The sequence below is a fragment of the Saccostrea echinata genome, unplaced genomic scaffold (genome assembly GCF_033153115.1).
Source record: "Saccostrea echinata isolate AGI-Se365-2 ecotype Australia unplaced genomic scaffold, CSIRO_AGI_Sech_v1 ptg000023l, whole genome shotgun sequence".
Classification (NCBI taxonomy): Eukaryota; Metazoa; Mollusca; class Bivalvia; order Ostreida; family Ostreidae; genus Saccostrea; species Saccostrea echinata.
Window position 1 is genome coordinate 14,071,358 of NW_026889772.1, and position 27,127 is coordinate 14,098,484.

Consider the following 27,127-nt stretch of genomic DNA (forward strand, 5'->3'; position numbering starts at 1 on the left):
CCATAGTGATATCTATAGTGTCATAGTGATCACTATAGTAAATCAAACTTTCCATAGTGATATCTATAGTGTCATAGTGATCACTATAGTAAATTAAACTTTCCATAGTGAAGTACATGTATCCACAAATACTGAATATTATCTACATAAGGTAGTTGAAGCTTTCCATACATATTTGCATCATTTTAAAAGATTTTAGTACAGTTCTCGCAACATTATTTTTTTTACATGATACACGATACAATAGGATTTATGCACGAAAGGATAGGATAGCTTCACGATAAACACAAACCTGATAAACCATCTTCACGATAAACGGGAAACCTATACACGCACGATACAATAGGATACACGAACGAAAGGACACGAAAGAATTGTCAAAAATGACGTTGGAGGCACTGTACTGTTTATTCTAAATCACGTGAAAATGAAAGAAGTGAGTGAACATAGGAACATATCATGCTCGGATCCTGGACTTTTTTCCCGGCCTGGGTGGGTGGATGGGGGAAGGGGGTTCCACCCCAATTCAAAAAAATTCTGACTCCGGAACTTTTTGACAAATTACAGTAAACAACTTGCCAAGACCTGAAAAAAACTATTAGGAGGAGGGAAGAGATAGAACAATCCACTTTAAAATATCTATTTTCTTTAGATACTTGACTCATTTACCTGGGGTGGGGAGGGGGGGGGGTTCCAAGGTAATTTTTTCGTTACTATAAAAATTTTATAACTGAAAATCCAAGGAGGGTCCAGACCTGGTATTAAAACTGTGTTATAACTTTGTTGACAGATTCAGTACTATGCTGTTATTGGAATGGGGTCACCTCCTCAGCAGTTTAAACTGATGTTTGACACTGGTAGTTCAACTTCCTGGGTTCCATCAAAGAAATGCAACCAGTCTAATATTGCTTGTTGTAAGCCTTGTCATAGTGGTTCATTTCTATATCATATATCAAGATAAGTGGAACTTTAAGCATAAAATGTAAGGGAATTTAAATTAACGATCACTGCACTGGAGACAAAAAACTCTAGGGACTTTCTACTCCTATTCTGATCCTTTCCTGAATCCAGACAGAGAAACTATCCTTGCAATGAAAAACAAGGGGGTTTTTTAATTGTAGCAAACATGCAATGTATAAATAGTAATGTAATGAATCATTCCAGTGTTGCACAATAAATATGACAGCTCCAAATCCTCAACGTATAGGACTAATGGAACAGAGTGTGAGATTAACTACGGAATAGGTACCGTGAAGGGATTTTTAAGCACTGATACTGTAACGGTAAGTACCGATGCTGGTGTGGTAAGCACAGATACTGTTATGGTAAGTACCGACACCGTTGTGGTAAGCACAGATACTGTTATGGTAAGTACACTGTTACAGAAAATAAGACACTGTAACAATGAGCACCGACACTATTACGGTGAGCACATATACTTTTACGGTAAGTACCGACACTGTTGTGGTAAGTACCGATACCGTTAAGGTAAGTACCGATATTGTTAAGGTAAGTACCGATACTGTTAAGGTAAGTACCGATACCGTTAAGGTAAGTACCGATACTTTTAAGGTAAGTACCGATACTGTTGTGGTAAGTACCCGATACCGTTAAGGTACAATGTAAGTACCGATACTGTTGTGGCAAGTACCGATACTGTTATGGTAAGTACCGATACTGTTATGGTAATCAACGATACTATTATGCTATGTACTGATACTGTCATGGTTAGTATGACACTGTTACAGTAAGCACCGACACTGTTACGGTAAGCATACACAATGTTACGGTAAGCACACACACTGTTACGTTAAGTACCGACACTGCTACAGTAAGTACCGACACTGTTAATTTGTGGTAAGCACTGACACTGTCAGGCCATCCATTTCACCTTGCACACACCAGATTCATTGGCCCTTTTAAATCCATTAAAACATTTATAATTTTGTTAAGAAATAGGATTGTATTGTATAAAAGATCTTATAATTTTTTCAAATATTACTAAAATATTTTATCGGATAACCCGATTGTCATATCTTCCCATTTGTGACATTCGAGGCTACAAAAGGAACGTGTATGATTAGTGATAGCTTACATGTAGCTATTACTTTGTATTTTTTATGGAAGGGGAGACCCAGTTATTTGATTATTGTTGTAACAGATTTTAGCTAAATAAGTTTTAAAATGGCACTTATACATCTTGTTCATAAACTAACCTATGTCCTAGATCGGAGACATCAAAATACAGAACCAGACCTTTGTCGAGGTAACAGAGGAATCTGGAAATTTGTTCGCGACAGCTATATATGATGGAATCCTGGGGATGGCCTACCCCAAGATCGCAGTAGATCATGTGTTACCTGTCTTCTACAACATGCTCAAACAAAAACTAGTATCAGCACCCATCTTTTCTTTCTACCTGGACAGGTGTGTATGAGCATTATTACATGTTTTTTGCCTTTTGTAGTTCCTATAAAAGTTTTTCAACCAACATTGTCAACGTTGATCGTGTTTTTTTTTATTTCTTTAACATAGGACAACATTCAAAATAAATATACGTTCTGATGCAGAATTAAATCTAGACCCAATACCTTTTTTTTCTTAATGTTCTGTAGAAAACTGTAAAACCAGTGACATTTTGATTGCAAAAATGATCATTTGTTATTTATCACAGTGGACAAAGTTCTATACCGAAACTTGGGATAATCTGAATTGTAAGTCTTCTAATGTTGGTTAGAACGGACTCTGTGTAAACTTGTTTATGTAGGTTAAACCACGGAGTCTTGTAATAAAAAAATATATATATATTAATATAAAGTTCAAATTAACAACGTAGGCCAGCAGCTTTTTTACAAGCATTTTAATTTTTCTAAACATTCCATTCTGTCAAACTCATGCATCTTTTTAATTACAACCTCGGAGTGCTTATTTGAAGAATTAGAATGTTTTTAACGAAACAAACTTGTCCCTGAATGCACCATTTTTACTTCATAAATTTGCATAAAACCATATTCATTATTTGAAATTTTGTCTACACCTATATGCAAGTTTATTTTTGATATTTTTGTGCACATATTGTACTTTGAGTTTCTTGCCATGAAGATCTGTTTCGATTGAAGAGGCGGATATGCATATTTTACAGATAAAGAAGTAGGTACAGTTTTGACTTTTGTCCCAAAACTTTTACATTAAAAAAAAACTTTCATAAGGAGGGATTCTTCTCAAATGTCTTGTATTTAGAAATTAATGAAACTTTCGAAGAAACAAGAAAACATTATCACTAAGTGATGGTATCAATTTGATTAAATTTGACCGTTTTTTAGAAGCAAGGTCAGGTCAAGGTCATTATCTCTTTCCTTGACATTAAGAATAAAAACTGTTGTCAATCATGCGATGCCTACTTCTAAGATTAAAGATTAAATGCTTTTCTTGTTGCATAAAAAGATATTACCATATTGGGTCTATCAGATGATACTACCAAATTGACATAAATGATTTAACTATAATAGACATTGGCTAATCCGAATTTTTCTCTATTTTTCTCATTTTTTAAAGGATATATTAGTTATTTTTATATGCTTCGTATATTTAAATTTTTCTTATTTTCAGATATGGAAAAGTATTCATATAAATATACAAATTGATACAAAATTAAAAAGTTTTGACTTTTTGAGTTTTATTAAGAGAGAAAAAAAGCTTTTTACTGATTTTTTCCTCAAATCTGTACTTAAATTGGAAGCTTTTAAAAAGCTAAGAAGTTTGTATTTGTTTGGAAAATCAAATTTATTTGATATACTATGTATTTTAAAACTTCAGTCCATTATTATTAATTTTTACTTACATTTGAAAATTTCTTTTAGTCTTTGATTGTTTAAACATTTTAACTTAATTCGTTGTTCTATAGTAATTTTGAGAAGCAGAAAAGGAGATATTTTCATTCGCCGCCCTTCCGCCAAAAATATAGTCCCTGGTAGATTTCAAACTCAGTTTACCATTTCTATTTAAAGTTGTACAATTATGATGAGGAAAGAAAAATATGATCTTTTAAATCACTAACATCTAAATATATAAGACATAAAGCAAATATACTTTGAATATTTCATCTAGTCAGAAAACAGACAAGAATCCATCCTTAAATATGAGCTGAATATATGAAAGTGATAAATAAGGAAAGAATACGGCCTAATTTGAACAATTCAGAAACCATGAGATTCATTTCCTCACAATAAATTCAGATTAAAATTACACGGACGATTTGTATTGAAACCGTATCTTCTTCAATTTGCTATTAATCTTTCGTTTATAAATGTATTCACTGCTTATAGTGATATCAGTTGCTATACATGTATTATTGTTTGCTCTGCTCTCAGTTTGTATCGTTAATAAGGACTTTCGAACATTACAACTGTTCGTTTTCATAACACTTTATGGTCGTAATTGATAAAGTTTTCATTATATTATTTTGTTAGAGAGTATAAATTTTTTCATATACCTTTCCTTGATCAAGAGGTATTCATTTGGTGAAGTAACCTATTTAATCCCTGACTCTTTTTTATTGTGATGAACATTTGAACTCTCCATAATAAATTTACGTTCAAACAAGAAAATTGAAAAAAAAGTTTTGTATATATAACAGGTGAATCATAGTGATTTAAAGTACATATACCTCAGCTGTTTAGTAATGAAAATTTACCATATTTCTTCCCTGTTCATGTTGTATAAACAAGAATAGATATGGGTTACCCCATATCCAAGATATTCAACTTTTAATTTACTCGAATATTCACTCTGCTCAGACGATCTCTGAGAAAAGAAAAACAAAACTGCACTTGTCCATAGCAAATACTGTCACCAGTCTTGCATCTTTAGCAAACGGAATGCACACAAGACCAAATAGCCTATACACATGTGCGATCAGATTTTCTATCGCATCTCGAACCTTTGCGGCGAGCTCGGAAAAACACGTCAGAAAACACACACACACACACACACAAAATTAATGATTAATATTCTTTTTTAAGGAAATTGAATGACAATTAACGAACAATAATCACGAAAGTACTATAATTGGTGAAAAGATTGTCAATCGAAGAATGACCTATATATATGAAAAAGACTGAGGAGGCAGCTAGCGTAGGAATATGAATACTTTTTATTTGCATTTCTGGGGAAAAGGTGATTTTCTTGAAATCATTTTACGTTAATTTCGTTTTCTTTCAGGTTTGACATACACATCATTATTTTTGGCATTTGTTGTAATGTATTTGCTGATCAATAATAGAACTATATTTTTTCAGAGCAATTGTGTGAAGAGTACCTGACTTTAGTAGATAATATGCACTGATCGAATATATTAATGAAATAATGAAATTTTGATGACATACATTTTCAGAAATCGTACTGGAAAGGAGGGGGGTGAACTTATTCTGGGAGGAAGTGATCCTAAATTTTACTCGGGTAACTTCACCTACATAAATGTGACTCGACGGGGTTATTGGCAGTTTAAAATGGATGGGTAAGTTTAGTCTACACGTGGTCCATGAGCATAAAAAAAACGAAATGAAGAGTAATTAACATTAATATTATTGTTTTTAAAATGTCTTAGTTTCTTTCACTTTTGTCAGATTTTAAAATTTTGAGTAATGACTAAAATACAAGGTTGTAATAACTTTACCGTACCAGGTACTGTGGACACCATCTGGCTTTAGGACACGTTTCTATGATTATAAAGTGAAAATACATTAATTCTTCAAAAATCTTTTTTTTTCTGCTCCTGGGTATATAGCAGATGAACTATGTGGATGGTTATGATGAAGAAGGATGCCTTTTTTAAAATTATCAATTTTATAGGGTCATGGGTTTTGGTGATAGGGCGGGGCTCTGTTAAATATGTCCTGAAAATGCATTATTTGTTTGAAAATCTTCTTCTCTGCCCCTGGTTTTTAACAAACATACTCACATGAGTTGCATGGTTATGATGAGCAAGGGAGTGTCTTCCAAAATTGTGAATTTCTCGGCCCCTGGGTCTAAGGCCTCTGGTCCTAGGGCAATGCTCTATTGATTTTATTGTAAAAATACATCAATTCCTTAAAATTTTCTTCTCTGCTCCTGGGTATTAGGCAAAAAAAATAAGCACACAATTATGATTAGCAAGTGTGTTTCTTCCAAATTTTGAATTCTATGGAGCCTGGGTAAATAATTCTCGTGTTGGGGCTTTGTTGAATTTATAGTGAAAATGCATTATTTTTTGAAATTCTTCTCTGTTCCTGGGCAACTAGGAGGCAAAGAAAGGTGTAATAAGCAATGGTATTTTTACCGATTTTTAAAATTCTGGACACTTGGTCAAGTGTTCTGGCGCTTGGCAGGTTGTATTAATTTGTAGTCTACTGAGAGAAGTTATTCCCAATTGCTAAGAAAACCCTGACGCTTTGTCAGAATGGATTAAATGTATCAGATATATGTCAAAATCTCGCATTATGCGATTGAAGGGCAATATGAAAACCATCAATCCTTCTATGTTCAATAATTCAGAAGTGAAAAAATAATTAGATGGACAACACGATCAGTATGTACTAGTGCTGACAAAGCAGGTAACAACATTCTCTTTGTTTGTAAGGCTCATTATTTTAATTGTCTTTTAGAAGAACTGGGGTTTAATTCTACAAGTGGCAATCCAACTTATACCTATAGCTCCCTTTCTAAGGAGGAAATTCTTCAAAATCATATGTCAGTTATATTTTTAATATTCCCAACAACCAAAATGAATTTGAATTTATTACCATATTTATATCGGATTCCTAAACTTCATTTAAATCATTACAGACAAAGATACATAGCAGATTCCAGTAAATGTTCCAACAAGCCCTTTCTTTACTCCTCATTGAAATATTAACAGCAGTGAAGGAGAAACTTCAGTAGTACTGTGCAACAATATATTCGTGGTGTCAATCAGATGTGGATACTTAGAAATTCCAAGGAACCTTTGGAAAATTTGAAATCACAAAATTTTACCAAAATCAATAACATAAACCTTACGACTTTTCAACTCTGTATACAACCATTCCACACGTCTATGACTTAGAACCTCATAATGACGTCATGCGCCTTGCACCTTTCACATTTTTAACCAAAATACTTTACTGTACAAGAAGGAGACTAATGTATAAACAGCAAGGGCCACTTAGGGCCTTTTTTGGTCCTGTGAGTTTCTGAAAAATCGAAACTGCTTAGTTTTGGTTGACAATGCAGTAGTTATCACTTGGACACCCTTGGTAACCGTTTATCTATTAAACATGACGTAATTTTCTCTGTAGTCAATGCATTATGACGTCATGAAGTGCGTCATTTTTACCATATCCTGTAAATTCCTTTAAAAATGGTCAAAAGTTGGAGAATTTTTTCAATATTTCATATAGAGCACAACCTCTGATCCAAAATATGCAATTACATAATGAAAGATCTGTTTCTGAAGATCCTAAAACATGTTTTAATTTTTGATCGAGGGCTGTGCTCATATTTTAATTCTTTGCTGAACGTAGTCAATTATGCCTGTTTTCTGCAAAATTCAAGAACATTGCATTTTCACAAAGCCTGTTTTCCAATACCTGAATTCTCAAAAAGAAATTTTGTTATAGGAAATTAAAGCACTAAGTCTCTACTTTATTTTGATATATGAAATGGGACAGAGGGTGATAGTCAATTAATTGATATTAGGACAGGGCAATTTTATGCATAAAGTGAACCTGTCATAAAGTCAACTCTGCCTGTCCGTCTTTCTGTCCATCCCTGTGTGTTCTGTGACTGTGTGCAACAGCAACTCAAAATATTTTCATCATAACTATTTCAAATTTCATACCGTAGGAGTAGACCATAGGATAAAGACACCTACTGATTTTGTGATATGTCAAGGAGCACACGGCGGGTGTGATCGGTTGGCAGGGGATACTCACTCCTCCATGGCACCTGATCTCACCTCTGATGTTTTGAAGGTCCGTGTTAGCTCTGCTCCTATTTTATAATGTTTTATGGACTTTTGAGCTTGAATACTGTTCGTTATCTCCATATATTTCATGTCTCTCTGTCTGTCTGTCAACACTTTTGATATCACTTGATAACTCATTAGTTTTCGCTGTACATTTTTTTTTTCAAATTTTCAACAGAAGTACTTCACTATGAGGGGAAGACACCTATAAATTCGGAACAAATTGCATTATATATATATATATATATATATATATATATATATATATATGGGGCGGATGTGGGTATTCTTATAAAAAAGTGAATTTCTCTGTGCTTTCCATATTAATATTCCTTCACTTAGGGCAGTTATGTTAGTTTAAGAGTTGTTGTAAAATGTGCTTTATAAATAAAAATTAATTTCATTACAACGTGTATTGGTAACGATCCTCTAATAAAACTAATGTCCAAATAACTGTATCTCACTTCCATTCTCAATGACCGTGTAGGGTAGGACAGCGCCGCGAGAATTCCATCGGCATCGAAAGCAAGTTTTTTTTGACTTGCCTAGATAGCCGAGCGGTCTAGCGCGCTGTTCCTGTACTGCTAGGAGACAGATTCCGTAGGTCGAGAGTTCAACCCCGGGCTGGGGCGGAAGTGGGTATCCTTATAAAAAAGTGAATTTCTTTGTGCTTTATATATATATATATATATATATATATATATATATATATATATATATATATATATATATATATATATATATATATATATATATATATATATATATATATATATATATATAAAGCACTAAAATGACCAACGACACGAACAATAATAATTGTCAAATTTTCGAGACGACCTGTCCCTTCCTCAGGACAAAGGAAAAAGTCAAAAAGTCATAAAAACAAAGGAAATAGAGAAACAAAAACAACTAGCACTACTACTAAACTAACAAACACTAAATATTTACAGTGTTACATGTTTAATTTGAAGTTTATAAACAGTTGTGAACAAAGAAATCCGGAGCGCTATGAATTGCGTCCGGTCTATCGGGTGTACTCTGGTGAAGTGCGATTTACATAATTGAACGAATTAATTATCGCTAATTAATTACGACCAAGCAGTAATTCGTACATTGTCTTATTCTCTCAAAATAGCGTAACTATACATGATAAAAAGAAATTGAAGAAAGATAATATGGAAGGGCAATTTTAAAATATGAATTTGGATATATTATAAATTTGGAAATCGGATAAAAGAAATAAACAAAAAAGTAAGCTGTAAATATTTGGGTAGGTTGTTCCAGAATTGCTAATGCGAATTAACGGTAAAGTTTACACTATATAGAGAGAATGAACTTGTTTGTTACAATCCGGGATTGGGTCTAGTTCACGTTCATCCTGGTGAAGTCATTTAATTTCTTAATACCATTAGGGCGGAATGACTTCAGCCTGTGCATCCAGAACTTTTCCAAGCCCGCTCGAGACGCTTCAAGCGCTTAAAAACAATCGCGAGGGACGGACCCTCACAAACTAAAATATGAATTTTATAACGTTTTATATGCACCAATTTGAAATCTTTCCAGTCGAAAAATGGCGCCTGTGTGGACACAGGCGGCGCACTGGACTGTGATCAAATGTTCTGAACTTGAATTCACTCCTACAGAAACGCAGAAATCATAAATGTTTGGTAAGCATGGAAATGTCTTTCGGTCCTTAGTGTATCAAAATTTTCTAAGTTTGTGAAAAGCGAAACTAAATAAGAGACCGCCCGAAGCGAAGGGCACTGAATCGGGGTCAAAGTGAGATTTTGCAACTCCATTTCAGAAGACAAAGAAATCAAAAACCCTTAGAGACATGAGGTTTTTAAAATCGTTATTATTGGATATATATACATGTGCATACTTTGTATTTTCTAATGTAAAATCGTATCATAGCAATTATGATATTTCTAATGTATTTCTTTAATGTTTATGATAAATAAAAAAAATGATTCTTTTAATTAGTGAAACCACTTCAATCAAAATTGGTGACGTTAAGTGCATCTTTTTTGACGTCGGAGATTGCTCCGGGTGTTAAGGAACGGTAATACTGAAATTGTAATTACTCAAATTGTTTTTAAGCATTCATATTAAAACTTAGTAATTTACCAAACAATAACACACTTCATCCAACCAGAAAATTTTGGAGAGATACGTTCAATCTTGTTAAAAGATATGAGCTCAGTCTACGGAATTTTGGGACAACCCTCGTATATATATCATGGCACTCTTACTTACAAAAATTTTCTACAGGAGTTGATTATAAGAAAAGACTCTTATTAATTTTGTGATAATATAGTTTTATCTCTATGTCTTTGGGGGTAAATCTGTATGTATATCCAATCTTTAAATATTAATAATTCTAACACACGTTGGTGATTGTTCAATGTCACCTTCCTTAAATGTTATGTTCTAAACATAACTGTATTGAGTGCAGTTGTCTGTTTTTTTTCGAAAGCCCTCAACAGGGCCCACCCTGACTGTTTCGGTTTTCTAGTTATTCTTGAGGTTGCTGGAGGATTCAGGAGGTTCCTCTCTCGTTTCAGAGTGAAGATTAATGGTAAAACTTCTAAATGCTGCTCCGGGGGCTGTCAAGTTATTGTTGATACTGGAGTCTCCTGGCTTACTGGCCCATCCTCAGAAATCAAGTCCCTCAACCAAGCAATAGGAGCAAAGCCCTCCACATCTGGAGATGTATGACATCCATTTGTTTGAGTTTTTCCCTTTTATTTCACCAGTACTAAAGTAACATGCAGACATAGAATCATTATACTCTTTTCTGAAAAGCTGTCAAATGATTCATTATTTAAAATCAAAAACTCTCTGACAAAAACACAAATTGGATATGTTCATATTTATCCTTAGTGACAGAAATAATGTAAAACTTCTAATTTGACTTTTTTGATAACCATATTATCAAATATTCAAAATAAAGGTGGCTTGGATACTAGTATAATCTTTTACAGTACACAGTAAACTGTTCGAGCATTCCACGTTTACCTCCTGTTAGCTTCACCCTGAATGGCAAAGATTTTACTCTTCAAGGCAAAGACTACATATTGACTGTATGTATCAATCAGAATCTAAATTGAATTTATTAGATTTTGTCTTATCAAATACCTTGTATTATAAACTGTGCTTATTTTTAGAGATTACGCGGGCATGTTAAGGCAGAACCAAGATCATTGTTCTGCAAATTTACATTTTTTTGTAAAATGTAACATTGGTAAATCAGTAGAGCCACGTATAAAACATTTACTGTAAATTTCCATTGCACAAACGTCCATGAGTCTTAGACCTAAAGAAGCAATCTAATACGAAATCATCATTCGATGTCTATAAAAACGAAAGTATGTCTTAATGAAAAAGTGCAAAGTTCAACACTACCCCTGGGGATAAATCATTATTGTGTGTAAAAATAATTATGTAAAAACACTTCTGGGCCATAAAATATGCAGCTAGAATTTTACTTTCCTGTCACAGAAATAATTATTCCACATTATTTATGCATGAAAACCTACAACAATTATTACATTTTGTATATACGAAGAATTTTCATCAATACATTTTAACCACACGATTCTATTAGCAGTTTCCAAGTACTTTAGTCTTAGAACGTATGTATGCGGCGTAGTGTTGAACTTATGCTTTTTAGTTGTTAAGAGCGACATGAAAGGCTTGCCTTCATTATCGGGAATTAAATATGGAGATAACGAACAGTAGTTATCAAGCTCAAAAGTCCATTGGCACAATACAAATTTGGAGCACAGCAAACATGGACCTCAAAAAACATCTGAGGTGGGATTAGGTGCCATGGAGAAGTAAGCCCCCACTGTCGAACGGTCACACCCGTCGTGTGCTCCTTGTCATGATCGGGCAAAGAAAAAAAATCCGTCGACGATTCAGCGTGTAAATAATGGCCTAATAATTTGTATGAAAAACGTCAGTCATCATATTCGACTTAGTTGAGAGATTATGTTTCCTGGCTAGTTCATTACATGTATATCGATAATAGAATTTGCGAAATGTTGACTTTAAACGAGACTGTTCAAATCATTGTTTCATCAACTTGTTTGTCAATAGCTTGCCTAGTTTAAGAAATTGTTCGTACGTAGATCATGCTCTTGCGTAACGAATCAAACTCCATATGCAGATGACAATGGTATATTGCTACATAAATAAGGGAAGTTGACGAAAGAAAAGTTAAAGTCATCACGTTTATCATAAAGTTTTGTCGTTAGGCTACCATTTACGTCTTTTTCTAGTAAAATTTCCACTTATGAAACAGGTGTGTTTTATTCTGTGGTATCTTTTTTTTGAGTTCAGGGGGATATCTCGAATCAACGTAGGAACGAAAATGAGTATTGTTGATTGATAAAACATCGTCGATATATCTAAATGTTGAATTGAAGGCCACAGCAGGAGAATTCTTCTTTTCACGTAAAAGTTTCTGAATAAAATCTGCTTCATATGAATTCAAAAAAAGGTCTGCTAATAACGGGGCGCAATAGGTACCCATGGAAATTCCGACAGATTGTTGTATTTTTGTTTGTAAGTATTTTTACGTAGTTTAGGAATCCAGTATAGGTAAGGTAATTCAAATTCAATTTGATTGTTGGGAATATTAAAAATATTAAAAACTGACATATGATTGTGAAGAATTTCCTTCTTAGAGAGGGAGCTATGGGTATGAATTGGATTATTACTTGTTGAATTAAATCCAAGCTCCTCTAAAACAGTTAAAATAATGATTCTTACAAACAAAGGCAAGTTTGTCACCTGCTTTGGCAGCTGGGATAAGTACATATTGATAGTGTAATCTATCTAATTCTTTTTTCACTTCTGATTTTTTTTTAACAGAAGGATAGAAGATTTTCATACTGCCTCTCAGTCGCTTAATGCGAGATTTCAACAACCATCTGATACTTTTTATCCATTCTGACAAAGTGCCAAGATTTTCTTTTTCATGTTTGGCTCACCGCCTGGCGTAATTTTCCAAACAATTCATGATATAAATGAAATTATGACGCCAGTTGAAAGATCTGGGTTTCCTCATTACAAAAAGTGATGGAAATAAATCAGCGTTCCTGATTCTTAAACTTAAATTTCTTATGATATTCACGGTATGCTTTTTTTCATTTCCATTGCATAAATTGGTTTTCATGAATTCTCCTTACTTTTCATTTTCATTTGGAGTTGCCGGCGTCGCGCATTGGTTATAGCGTTTGTTCTAGATTTGCGGAGTAAGGAATTCATCCTTACGTCTAGGGTTTGAATCCTTATATATGCGGGACGTGGAAACCGGTCCTCCACAAATAGTACATTTTCAAATATATTGTATAGGCCAGTTAGAATTTATGGGTAGGCTTAACATACTCTCGTTATGTTATTTTTTCTTTTTATAAAAGTTTCTCTGAGATACATGTATTGTACGGCTTCTGTCTGACTTCAACATGTGCCTGTGTATCATCATAAAAACCCCTGTATATACCCATCCTTTTTCTATTGAGATATGTAGAGAAAAAAAAAACCTTTTCCATATCGCATCATGTATCAGCCCGAGACACAAAATATCAGGAAGATGTCAGGAAGGTCCGGATGCTGATATTGGTCGAGGGCTGATACTGGATGTGATATTGAAAAGATTATGTTTTATTATGTTTATTACATACTCAGTAATAAAATACAGTACACATTTACTTTAGCAAATACAAATAAATAATTACTGACTAGCTTAATAAATCAAAGAGCAGTAATTTGAATTTAAGAGAATGTAAAAAACAGGTGTATTATCATAAATACAGTTTTGTAAGTATTAATCTCCAAGGGGTATGATATAAATCCGTGTCAGCCCAGCAGACCCATATCAGTTCTGTGGCATTCGTATCAGCCCTAGAAGCTAATGTGGCTTTTGTGACTTCAGGCATATAGCGCAGGCAAAAAACTGTTTTAGTTCACCTGAACCGAAGGCTCAAGTGAGTTTTTTGATCAAAGAGTGTCCGGCGTCCGTCTGTCGTCTGTAAACTTTTCACATTTTCGAATTCTTCTCAAGAACCACTGGAACCAAAATTGCCACAAAGCGTCCTTGGGTAAAGGGAATTTAAATTTGTTCACAGGAAGTGCCGTGCCCTCTTTCAAGGGGAGATAATTAAGAATTTGTGAAAATTTTGGTGGCATCATTTAAAAATCTTCTCAAGAACCACTGAGTAAGAAAAGATGAAACTTATGTGAAAGCTTTATTCCAAACTCTAGATTTAAGTTTGTTCGTATCATAACTTCCAGGGGTAGGGCGGGGGCACAAGAGGGGGTCAAAGTTTTACATAGGAATATATAGGAAATGACCTTAAAAATCTTCTTCTTGAGAACAGCTAAGCCAATATTAGTCTTAATAATATAGATGTATCCTCAGATAGTATAGATTCAAGTTTGTTCAAAACATCACCCCCGGGGGTAGGGTGGGGCCAAAACTTTGGGTCAAAGTTTTACATAGGAATAAGGTGTAATGGTAAAGGGGCATTTGAGTAAAACGCATTGAAGACTTCAAATAGTGGAATGACCTGACAACCCTTAGAATGGACTAGCCAAACCAACGGGTATATAAGGCAAAACTTTGGGAAAGTCATGCTTTCAGAAGCTAGCTAAAGAAGTATGTATATATGCATGTAACAGGTTGGAGAGAATACTCGAAGTCGGGTATTATCCGTGAAATCGTATTTGCATCTTCTTCATGTTCATACCCAACACAACAGAACTATTAAATATCAGAAGTCTGGAATTTATAATATTTCCACATCAATACGACAAACATGAACATTTTGTAAATAATTCAATTTATACGGAAAAACATTTCACACACAAAATAATCTGACATTTAAACAGGGGGTTTTCTATCGTATTTAATTATGCGTCATTAATTGCTTTAACATTCATCTTGTGCATAAAAATAATTCATTACAAAATGTATAAACTATTTAATGGTTAAATGTTTCAAATTACGGCAAAAACTAATATAACGCGTATATTATTTAGTATTTTTTCGGAGGTGGGGGTGTTATGAATCTATTTTTTGTCGTTGAATAGCATTCCTTACATATATTTTGTACCAGTACATATGTTTTATAAATAGAGAATGACAATTAAAGCTAATTCCCAGAAGTTATAAAAGGCGACATATTCTTTCTTTTCTTTTTTTAAATTATTAAAATTTCCTTTGGATTCAACATGCCTCCAACGTTTTAGCAAAGACAATGATGTTCTCAGCAACATAGCTTGTGAGAGAAAATAACTGTTGATTATTTAATTTCGCTGAGTCGGCAATATTTTACCATTTTTCGGCGACTTCAGGGGACGAAAGTGAATAGCTCTAACGGTTGTTACTAGCTGCTTACATTAATTATTCTTTGTCCGGACTATTTCGGTCAAGCGAAAATTAACCTCGAATGTGTTATGCATGTGTCCAAGAGAAACATCCCTCCCCTTTCAAAATAATCAAATTAAATGTAAAATGTTATTGTAGAGTTTTGTGCTAAACGTCATTGAATGGTATATATTCATTGCATGATAAAGAGAGAAGATCTATTCATCTAATAAAAATCATATTGATTCCCTATTTTGCCCTCTTGAGTGAATAGAATTCTTCATATCTCCAAAACATTCATGCAATAATTGTTTATATACCGAAACAATATGAGGTTAAAATAGAAACCTGTTATTTTCTACCACATTCGACAAGTTTTAAAAATAACTAAACTTCATGTTTATTTTTTAACACGTTTTTCATCATAGATGAATAATAACAAAAAGTGATAACCATGAGTAATAAGTATCACAGATTACAGAAAAGAGGGAATTATGAAGTTTCAGTTCCCTGTCACGTGACGTACTGTCTAGAATCAATCAGATAACGTAGCATATTATAATGAGGTTTAAAGCGATATAACCTAAAATAAACTACAGACTCTGAAGGGAAAATCTTCCCTGTCTATCCAATACTATAATCTATACTTATAAATTAATAAATTTTGCAAATAAACTCCGAAACGGGTGCATCAGAGTTCTTACTTACTCCTCTAACAATATACTATATACAAGATGATGTCCGTAAACTATATTTAGATTTCACTCGCATAGTAAGTGTCGTACATTAAATTAAAAGTCTACTTTTATTTTCTATAAACAGCCATGAAATAGCAAAAACGTGAGTACGGTGGCGTTTCCGGTTGGCGGATCTAAGTTACTGGCAGTTTTTAATGAAACTGACAACAAGCAATCGTTTATTTATTTCATAAAACGTCATCACTTTATTATTCAATCAAAACTTGATTTAAATGATATAAAAGGAATAAGTTGTGATAACCAATTAAAAAGGGAAATGTGCAAATTATGTTCGTCATTCGCCGATCTTGATATTGACGGAAGCTTCTAGAACATCAGATAGCATCGAGCCCGAAGTTAAAAAGAAAAACGAGGCGATTATAGCTGCATGAAAATAAAAAAAAAAAAACTTTTGTATGAATGGTCATTGAAATAATGGTAAATCATTGATAACACTATAAGTTGTGAATATATTTATATATCGAAAGACTATTACATATATGTAGTAGGTTTTTCTAATAAATTTATCGGTAAAATTTGTAACTTTATCGGTAAAATTTGTATTTTCCTTACTGAGAGCATCGTGGCAACGTAATAAACTTGCTTACATAAAAAGAGAAAATTAATGAATGAGATATTGTTCAAATATAATTAAAGCTGTAAAATTTTGTGCTTAAATCAATACATTTCAGTTTTTTTTCTGAATACAGTCTTTTGTATCAAATACTCGGCCTATTCATAGGGCGTTAAGCAGCTTATTTTTACACAGGTACTTGGGTCTTGGTATATAAATATGTATGTACCGGGTACTTTATTGAGATGTAAAAAAAGTAAAGTACATTTTTTACATATCAATAAGGTACATACATATTTCTAAACCAAGACCCAAGTACCTGTGAATTTTTAACCCCCCCCCCCCCCATCAATTTATCAGTAAAATGTGCATACATATGTATTCGCTCTTTTATCCTTGGCGGAAATGAAATAAGAGCATCTGAAGTACAATATCCATAACATTATATAACAGGTTTCACAATAAACGTCAATTAAATGAAATTGTTATTTTTCAGGTTTTTACAAAAAGGGGGTGGGGTGGGTGTGGAGACGTACATTTACTTCCTGTGTGATTTTGAACAAAGTATTTCTTCCTTCTATAAGCCTGTAGGCTGTCAGTAGAAACTATAATATATTTTCTGTCGGAAGGTTATAAATTCAATACCCCGCGCTTGCGCGGGATTTCATCTAGTAATAATAAAAGAAAGTGTCTCCAATCTGTATGGATGATTAATTAAAAACAATGCAGCTCAAGACTTAAGCTAAGACGCGATTGAACACTCCACTTCAGTTTGTTCATACGTATAAAAAGTAAAAACAGTATAATATGTGAAAACTTTAATGTATAATTCATATTTGAATATTAGCTGTACATTGAGAATGTATAATAAGCACATGAAAAGATGTGCGAATTGGATTTTTTTATTTATTTATATGAACCAAGCCCCCCCCCCCCCCCTCACCCCACCCCCTCACCCCAGCTAAACGAAAATCCTTGTAACAAGACATCTCGTTCTCAATTTCCACACAAACAAACACAGGTAAAATAACGTCGCTTGCATCAATCAAAATGCAACCAAAACATTGGCGGGTTCTTTGAATGAAAATTTTCATGGTAGACTGATATTACAATATTTTCTTTAAAAAATACGCACCTCCCCCTTTCCCCGCGGGAATTGCAGGACTATATACATACACCATAGGAGGAACTGATGATTTTACTAAAGATTCTTTACCTTTATCAATATACACTGTATTAATTTTTAAAAATGTATTTAAGTTTACATGCATGTACACATGTAGATATTAAATTTATTTCATTTTATATCATTTTTCAACCTGCTTTCCCTTTCTTGTTTTTTTTTTTATATTTGTTTGTTTTTATTTTATTTTTTTCCCTTACGAAAACGTCGGTATTCTATATCGATGAGAAATACATGTACTTACCAACTGAGGAATAATTTAAATTTAACGTGAAAGGGACACCATACATTTTTAAGTAAAGAATACATATCACAGCGTTAGTCGTTAAATTTCTTCAAAGTTTTACATTTTGTAAATAATGCACAGGTTAAGAAATTAAGCTTGGGGAATGATTTATAGGGAAATAAACACAGACGACATGTAATTATTTGTTTTTAGAACTTGTACTGAAAAATAATGACGCCACCGTGCCTTCTTTGCTACCCCAGCAGTGTTTGTCGTGTGATTTTAAACTTGTCAGACAACCATTTAAATTGAGTTCAATAAAAATAAACTCCCAAGATACTGATGTACAAGTAACACTAACTGACACAATGCGCCGTTGCTTTGTTTTTCTGTTTTTACAGAAAAACGCAAGGTATACCCGATTTCGAGGACTCAACGATACCCTGATATCGGGGACTATACGCGATTTCACGGATAATACCCGATTTCGAGTATTCTCTCCAACCTGTATAAGGGTGGGATGTGTCCTAGTTTATGACCTTGAATTTTCGTAAGATTATCTCCATCTGTTTTTTAATTAAAAAACAATTTTAAAAAATTATCTGGTAAAAGAATTGTTTTCAATTGTCATTCTATTTCTAATGTTTTAATACATCTATCAACCAAAGTTTTTATTGATTTTCTTTTTATTTGATTTTTTATTTTTAAAAATATTGCTTGTCCCCATAGGCTTCAATGCAATCTTTGTTAATTAATCACTGCTTAGTTAATTACATTTTTTAAACTTTCTCTTGGTAAATCCATTCTACTGTAAAATGGTTTAAATTAATATCAGAGTTTTATGTACGTGATGGATATTTACGATAGGGAATTTGGGGCATTCTTAATTTAGATTTGTTCAAATCATGATCCCCCCGGGGTAGGATGGAGCCACAGTAAGTATTATAAGGTTGAAAATCTGGTGAAGAGCAGCAGTTCCAAAGTTACGCAGGTGAGCGTTGCGGTCCATGGGCCCCTTCTTATAAAGTGACATGTTTAACTTTTTGTAAACTGTGTGTGGCTGCAGCCACAAAAACAAGACTAAACTGGAACAAAAATATCTTGATATTAACAGTGTAACAATGTAAATGTGATGGGGTTTTTTAACCATACGCAGAGACGTAAGCGTAGTCATGGGCATCGGTCTTACAATAAACCTTTAATACACGATGTCTCTTTTGATTCATTACTACCTTACGTCGATCAACAGTTAGGTCTACATCATATTCGCACCAAACTTTACTCTGTCCCTCTGAAACTTTTAAATAGTCTTCTTGAAAAGGTCAAGGAAAGTCCATTTTTTGATTCCTCGACACCAGAATATAGGCTAGGATCTGTGATTATGGATATTGCAAATCATAGGCTTTTTAAACCCGCGCGTTTTACTGAAGAAAATGCAGCTAAAACAATCCGTTTTTTCCTTAAACTTCAATATGCCAACAAAGGAATTGACGCGGTGAATATAAGTAATATTCTTAATCACAAAAGGGTCCAGTCTTGTATTCCACCATATTTCAAGTTAAAGACTACACCTTGTATTTCCTACAAATATACATGGACTATTGCTTCCAAACTTTTTAATTACAAGAAAACTTTACAGGGCCTGGATATCGAATATCTGAAACATAGTTCTCCATCATGTTCATGTTCTTCATCGCCCTATAACTATAGTCCTGCTGGACACGTTATTACTGGTGACGTAAATATAGTTAATAATGGGGACCTTAGATCACTAATTTTAAAAGGTCCTAAATTTAGGGAACCCAGATCCTTCAATTGGCGTCGGAATTTCATAAATATTATGGATTCTGTAGAGGATTACGCCAGGCGATGGGCCAGACATGAAAAAGAAGACCATGACACTTTGTCAGAATGGATTAAATGTATCAGATGTATGTTCAAATCGCGCATTAAAAGATTGAGAGGCAATTTGAAGACCATCTATCCTTCTGTATTCAATAATCCAGAAGTGAAAAAAGAATTAGATAGATTACATGATCAGTACGTACTGGTCCCTGCTGACAAAGCAGGTAACAACATTGTCTGTAAGGCTCATTATATTAAATGTATTTTAGAGGAACTTGGATTTAATTCTACAAGTGGTAATCCAACTTATACTCATAGTTCCATTTCTAAGGAAGAAATTCTTCAAAATCATATGTCAGTTTTGAATATTTTTAATATTCCAAGCAACCAAAATGAATCTGAATTACCATATTTATATTGGTTTCCGAAACTTCATAAAAATCCTTACAAACAAAGATACATAGCGGGTTCCAGTAAATGTTCAACCAAGCCTCTATCTTTACTCCTCACTAAGATATTAACAGTGGTGAAGGAGAAACTTCAAGAGTACTGTGCAACAATATACTCGAGAAGTGGTGTAAATCAGATGTGGATACTTAAAAATTCCAAGGAACTTTTGGAAAATTTGAAATCACAAGATTTTACCAAAATCAACAGCTTAAAAACTTACGACTTTTCAACTTTATACACAACCATTCCCCACGATAAATTAAAGTCCAGGCTTTTTGAGATCATTGACAGCTGCTTTTTCAATAAAAATGGAACTCGTAAATATACTTACCTTGTCATTGGTCATTTGCAAAATTATTTTGTTAAAAAACATTCTGATTGTACACACAAGTACTCTGAAGTTGACATTAAAAAGATGCTTGAGTTTCTGATTGACAATATCTATGTGGTTTTTGGAGACCAGGTCTTCCAACAATCTATCGGAATTCCCATGGGTATCAATTGCGCCCCGTTATTAGCAGACCTTTTTTTGTATTCATATGAAGCAGAATTTGTCCAAAATCTTGTAAGTGAAAAGAAGAAAACACTTGCTGTGGCCTTCAACTCGACATTTAGATATATCGACGACGTATTGTCAATAAACAATGGCTATTTCCATTCTTATGTCGATACGATATATCCTGGTGAACTTGAGATAAAAGATACCACAGAGTCTGACACATCTGTTTCATATTTGGATATTTTACTTGAAAAAGACATTAATGGTAATCTAACAACCAAGCTTTATGATAAATGTGATGACTTTAACTTTTCAATCGTCAACTTCCCTTACTTATGCAGCAATATACCTTCATCACCTGCATACGGGGTATATATCTCTCAGCTGATTCGATACGCAAGAGCTTGCTCTACATATGTACAATTTCTAATACGAGGTAAGTTATTGACAAATAAGTTGATGACACAAGAATATCAGCTGTCTCGTTTAAAGTCATCATTTTGTAAGTTCTATGGTCGATACAATGACCTTGTCAGCAAATACAATTTATCATCGAGTCAAATGCTGACTGACGTTTTTCATACTAATTGTTAGGCCATTATTTACACACTGAATTGTCGACGGATTTTTCCGTTATTTCCCGATCATGACAAGGAGCACACGGCGAGTGTGACCGGTCGGCAGGGGATGCTCACTCCTCCTTGGCACATGATCCCACCTCTGATGTTTGGAGGTCCGTGTTTGCTCTGCTCCTATTTTGTATTGTTTTATGGACTTTTGAGCTTGAATACTGTTCGTTATCACCATATATTTCATGTCCGGGAAGAAGTTTGTATATTGACCTTCAGGTCCTTGCATAGCTTCAGAGATATAAGATTTCAATTTTGTTACAAGTAGATATGTTTAATAACACTGATTAATGATGAAAAAATTGTGAAAATCGTAGTTCATTCACCCTTTGTCTAGATAAAGTATATGTATGGAAAATATCAAATTGATTCTTATGGCGACCATTTTCGATAATGTAACTGTCATTGTTTGCATGCTTTATACTTTTGTAGTGCAAGGACTATTTCTATCCCCTAAAAGTTGAAAAGAAAAAAATGAAACACCATTTTATGTACATTGGCAAGTGTCCTTGAACATGTTTTCACTCAATATATAAATAGACAAAGCAATTTTATCTAATATTATTTCAAGAAGTACCAACAGAAAGGTTGTCGTATACCTAGTTACTCGGGTCGTTCAATACGTAATGGCAAAAGGTCAACAAATGATAAGAAAAGCACAATTAAAAGCAATTCGTTTACATATCTAATCCTTTAAAATATTCCCTGTTAATCTTTATGCATGTCTCAAGTCTCCTTACCTGTAACAGGGTAGCCCATGTGGCTCAGTGGTTAGAGCATCTGCTCTAGAGTCGCGGAGAAAGGAGTTGATCCTTACATCGCGGGTTCAAATCCCACTGCGGGACGTGTAGACCGGTCCTTCGGATGAAACCATATAAACCGAGGTCCCGTGTCGCAGTAGGTGCTGGCATGAAAAAGATCCCTCACTGCTTAATGGTCCTGAGTGCCGAATCGCAGTCCTTCACCGGCAAGAGGTGGCGTCTTCAATGAGTGAAAAATTCTCGAGAGGGTCGTTAAAACAACAAACAAACCTATGCCAGGAACAACTCAGCATACTCTTTTTGAGGGTAACCCAAGAGACATTGATGGATAGCACTCCTCAGACAGATCTAAAATTGTAGCATCTTTCTTTGATGACCGTTCACGGTAGCTCAGTTGGTAGAGCGCTCGCTCCGTGATCGGGAGGTCGTGAGTTCAAATCTCGGCCGCGACTGACCTAAGTCGATAAAAAATGGGTAGCAACTGTTCTTTCGCAATGCACTCGGCACTTTTAAGTGAAAGTTGCGGGTCCTTCGGATGAGACCTTAAAAACCGAGGACCCGTATCACGGCAGGCGTCGGCACGATAAAGATCCCTCACTGCTCAATGGCCCTGAGTGCCGAGTAAAGGTCAAAATTTGAAGCCCTTCACCGGTATATGGTGACGTCTCTATATGCGTGAAAAATTCTCGAATAGGACGTAAAACAACATACAATCAATCAATCAATCTTTCTTTGATGGTTTTCTTGAGTTTTTTTTTAAGCCTGGACTTTAATTTATCGTGGGGAATGGTTGTATATAAAGTTGAAAAGTTTTTTAATTGTTGATTTTGGTAAAATTTTGTGATTTCAAATTTTTCAAATTCAAAAGTTCCTTTGAATTTTTAAGTATCCACATCTGATTTACACCACTTCTCGAATATATTGTTGCATAGTACTCCTGAAGTTTCTCCTTCACTACTGTTAATATTTTAGTGAGAAGTAAAGAAAGAGGCTTGGCAGAATATTTACCGGAATCGGCTATGTATCTTTGTTTGTAAGGATTTTTATGAAGTTTCGGAATCCAATATAGATATGGTAATTTATTTTTTAAAAAAAATATTCATGTCAGATGAGTGCATTATTTCCTTAGGGATGCAGGCTTTTTGATATCACTGACAGCTGCTTTTTCATTAAAACTGGAACTCGTAAATTTACTTGTCTTTGGTCATTTGCATAATTATTTTGATTAAAAAACATTCTGATTGTACACACAAGTACTCTGAAGTTGATATTAAAAAGATGCTAGAGTTTCTGATTGACAATATCTATGTGGTTTTTGGAGACTAGGTCTTCCAACAATTTATTGGAATTCCCATGGGTACCAATTGCGCCCCGTTATAAGCAGACCTTTTTTTGTGTTCATATGAAGCAGAATTTGTCCAAAATCTTGTAAGTGAAAAGAAGAAAACACTTGCTGTGGCCTTCAACTCGACATTTAGATATATCGACGACGTATTGTCAATTAACAGTGGTTATTTCCATAATTATGTCGATACGATATATCCCAGTGAGCTTGAAATAAAAGATACCACAGAGTCTGACATATCTGTTTCATATTTGGATATTTTACTAGAAAAAGACATTAATGGTAATCTAACAACCAAGCTTTATGATAAATGTGATGACTTTAACTTTTCAATCATCAACTTCCCTTACTTATGCAGCAATTTACCTTCATCACCTGCATACAGGGTTTATATCTCTCAGTTGATTCGATAAGCAAGATCTTACTCTACGTCTGAACAATTTCTAAAATGAAGTAAGTTATTGACAAACAAGTTGATGAAACAAGAATATCAGCTGTCTCGTTTAAAGTCGTCATTTCGTAAGTTGTATGGTGGAACACTGACCTTGTCAGCAAATACAATTGATCATTAAGTCAAATGCTGACTGACGTTTTCATACTTATCGTTAGGCCATTATTGCACATTGAATTATCGACGTTTTTTTTTTCGTTATTTCCCGATCATGACAAGGAGTGTGACCGGTCGGCAGGGGATGCTCACTCCTCCATACCACCTGATCCCACCTCAGATGTTTTAGAGTTCGGTGTTTGCTCTGCTGCAAAATTTGTATTGTTTAATGGAATTTTGAGCTTGAATACTGTTCGTTATCTCCAAACATTTCATTACTCACATACTGAATTATCTGTTTTGAAAATGAAAGAAACTGGATTTGGAAAAATGAAATATAATTTCGATTTATACATGCACAAACATGCACATAAGATTTCTCAATTCATAAACGGTATTTATTTTTAATTTATTTTACGATGAAACATTGTTCTTCTGGCAATGTCAGTTACATACTTTTCCTATTTACTAACAAAATATTCACAATATGTTTGATTGTATTGAGCAGAAGAGTTTTCAGTGAAATGTGTGGATAAGCTACAAGTATTATTTTTCAAATTAAAGGGCTTAATTACAAACAATTTCTGTTATCTTTTACATTCGTACTACTTTAACTTTTTTTCTGCTTTGCTTAGCATAGATTCTGATGTGGTTTGGATGTTTATTGCAAATTTGCCCTAGACTCACAGTTTTTCGTTTTTAAAGTTTTTGGTGTCTTCTGTTGTGCATCCCCTAAGACATTAAGCAAACTAGAATCAAAAATCAAAACAAAAGAGAATATCCCAGAAAATGAATTTTAAAGAAAAAATATATTTCATTTCAAACCAGAGAAAAAGCAAGATTTTATTTTGAAAATGTTAAATTATATCTATAAAGCTGAACACGATATATTTTAAATGTACGAGGGTTGTCCGTAAAGTTCGTTGACAACATTGATAATTACTGACAAACATTGATAAACTATATGAAACTATTATTTTCATTAAATTCATGTTTCAGTTTATTAATATGCAAGTTCTAATCACAAACAAAGCACAGATAGTTATATTTTATCAGATACAAAAAAGATACACACTCATACCCGGAGCACTAAGACGACTCGAATTACTCAAAAGCTAAATACATTTAAGTTTTCTCAACGTAGTCACCGTTAAACTCAACACATTTCTTATGTCGCTTCAACCAGTCATCAAAAATGTGCACAAACTGTTCTGGTTTAATTTCATACATGAAATAATATTTAACAGTTCCTGTCTCAGATCCTGCAAATCATAAACCTCTGTCCGCGTAAAACGACTGTATGTACGAAAATACGGCAAAGTCAGGTTACGAACTTCATTTTTTACAGCATTACAATCTAGGAAAGATGGTCCTCCTTCACTCATGTCATCCAGTAAACTGTCTCTTCCGTCCGAAAATCTTCTGTGCCACTTAAACACTAAAGAATAGATTACTTTACCATGATTTTCCGACTGTTTAAAGAATACTTGTGAGTACTCCTTGTATTGAATTTTACTCGAAAGGTAAATGAAATTGTCTTAGATGATGCGTGAAAGCAACACTTGGAGTATTGGGAATGGAAACTGTGAAAAGGTTAAGCATTTTTAGACAACAGAAGATTAATGTATTGTCAAGTTTATATTTTCTGAAAATTGTGCGTACTACAATACTTGCAAACGTCACCACAATATCAAGCATATTTTTCTTTTCTGGCACTCCCCTGCGTTATATAACGATGTTTCTAAATATTGGATGGCTAGAAAACTCTTCTGCTGAATACAATCAAACATATTATGAATATTTTGTTAGTAATTTACATTTCAGAAATCATCAAGATTTCTCTGGATTAAACAGAGTATTACAATAAATAAATCAATTCAAATGAACACTACTGCATGTAAATATCTCTTACTTATTTACGGAGAGAATGGGGCTTGTGTGAAAAGAAAGGTGCTATAATTTTGACTTTGTTTTCTGACCTGGAACAAATTTGAACAATATACGTCATTAAATTTATTAATCAGGTCTCGCATCAAGGGAAGACTACCTGTATGAGCGGTTTCGTTGGTCAAGACGTGCCAGTCACTATTGGTGGTCCCTTCTGGATAATTGGAGATCTTTTCATCGGTCGTTTTTACACCGAGTTCGATCTGGAAAACAACAGAGTTGGATTTGCCAATGTTGTCAACCCTTCAGATGCATAACAGTTGTCAATTGCATTTCACAAAAAAATATATAGTGTTGTGTGTAACTTTCCAATGTAAATTTCATGATCATAAGTCAACTAGATCGTGTAATAAAATTATTTTATGAGATTCCTTATGTTTGTTTTCTTTCTTGAAACTTTTGAAACTTGAAACTTTTATTTTCACTAAAGCCCCCACATGGGGTAGGTTAGTACAATAAGAGTTTAACAATTGAACAAATCAACATGTGAACACTTAACATAATGAACCACAAAAAGATCTTTGATATGGACAGTACTGACGGTTGTATACAAAAAAAATCGTTCGGTTTAACTGGTTTTGGAGATTTATTGATTGATTATCTATTGTTTTTTGCCAAGGCAGCAGTATATCAGACATATTTCAGCAGATTTTGGAAATGATACAGCTAAATGAGTTCTTACTTAAGTCATTTAAGCATGACATTTACTCAGGGTTTTAGTTGACAGAAATAAATTGCTAACTGGAATAACAAACAAATTTATGGTTCAAAATCTAACTGTTTATTTATATATTGTAAAACTAATCATTTCACATTATAATTCATCATCCACAGAGTTTTGTTAAGTGTTATATTTTGTTAATAAAGAAAATATTGGTCAAAGGGTAAAAAATTGAGGTATTTTCCAAGAAATACTCAGGGGCCACGAGCATGAAAAGTAGGTCATTAACCTAGTTATTTAAAAGTGAATAATATCACCACAATTATGGGTCTACAGTGTAAAATAGATGGCTTTCATTCTTATG

At 33.8% G+C, this 27,127-nt stretch overlaps 1 protein-coding gene across 1 annotated transcript; it reads left to right on the forward strand.

Moving 5' to 3' along the window:
• The first annotated feature begins 427 nt into the window (after nucleotides 1-427).
• On the forward strand, nucleotides 428-26,470 carry LOC133191314 (lysosomal aspartic protease-like). The gene is made up of 8 exons (XM_061327061.1): nucleotides 428-436; nucleotides 791-914; nucleotides 1,165-1,283; nucleotides 2,228-2,427; nucleotides 5,393-5,515; nucleotides 10,549-10,696; nucleotides 10,969-11,067; nucleotides 26,180-26,470. Exons 1-8 carry the CDS (start codon nucleotides 428-430, stop codon nucleotides 26,357-26,359), a joined length of 1,002 nt encoding a protein of 333 aa, XP_061183045.1. The 3' UTR covers nucleotides 26,360-26,470.
• The last annotated feature ends 657 nt before the right edge of the window (nucleotides 26,471-27,127 follow it).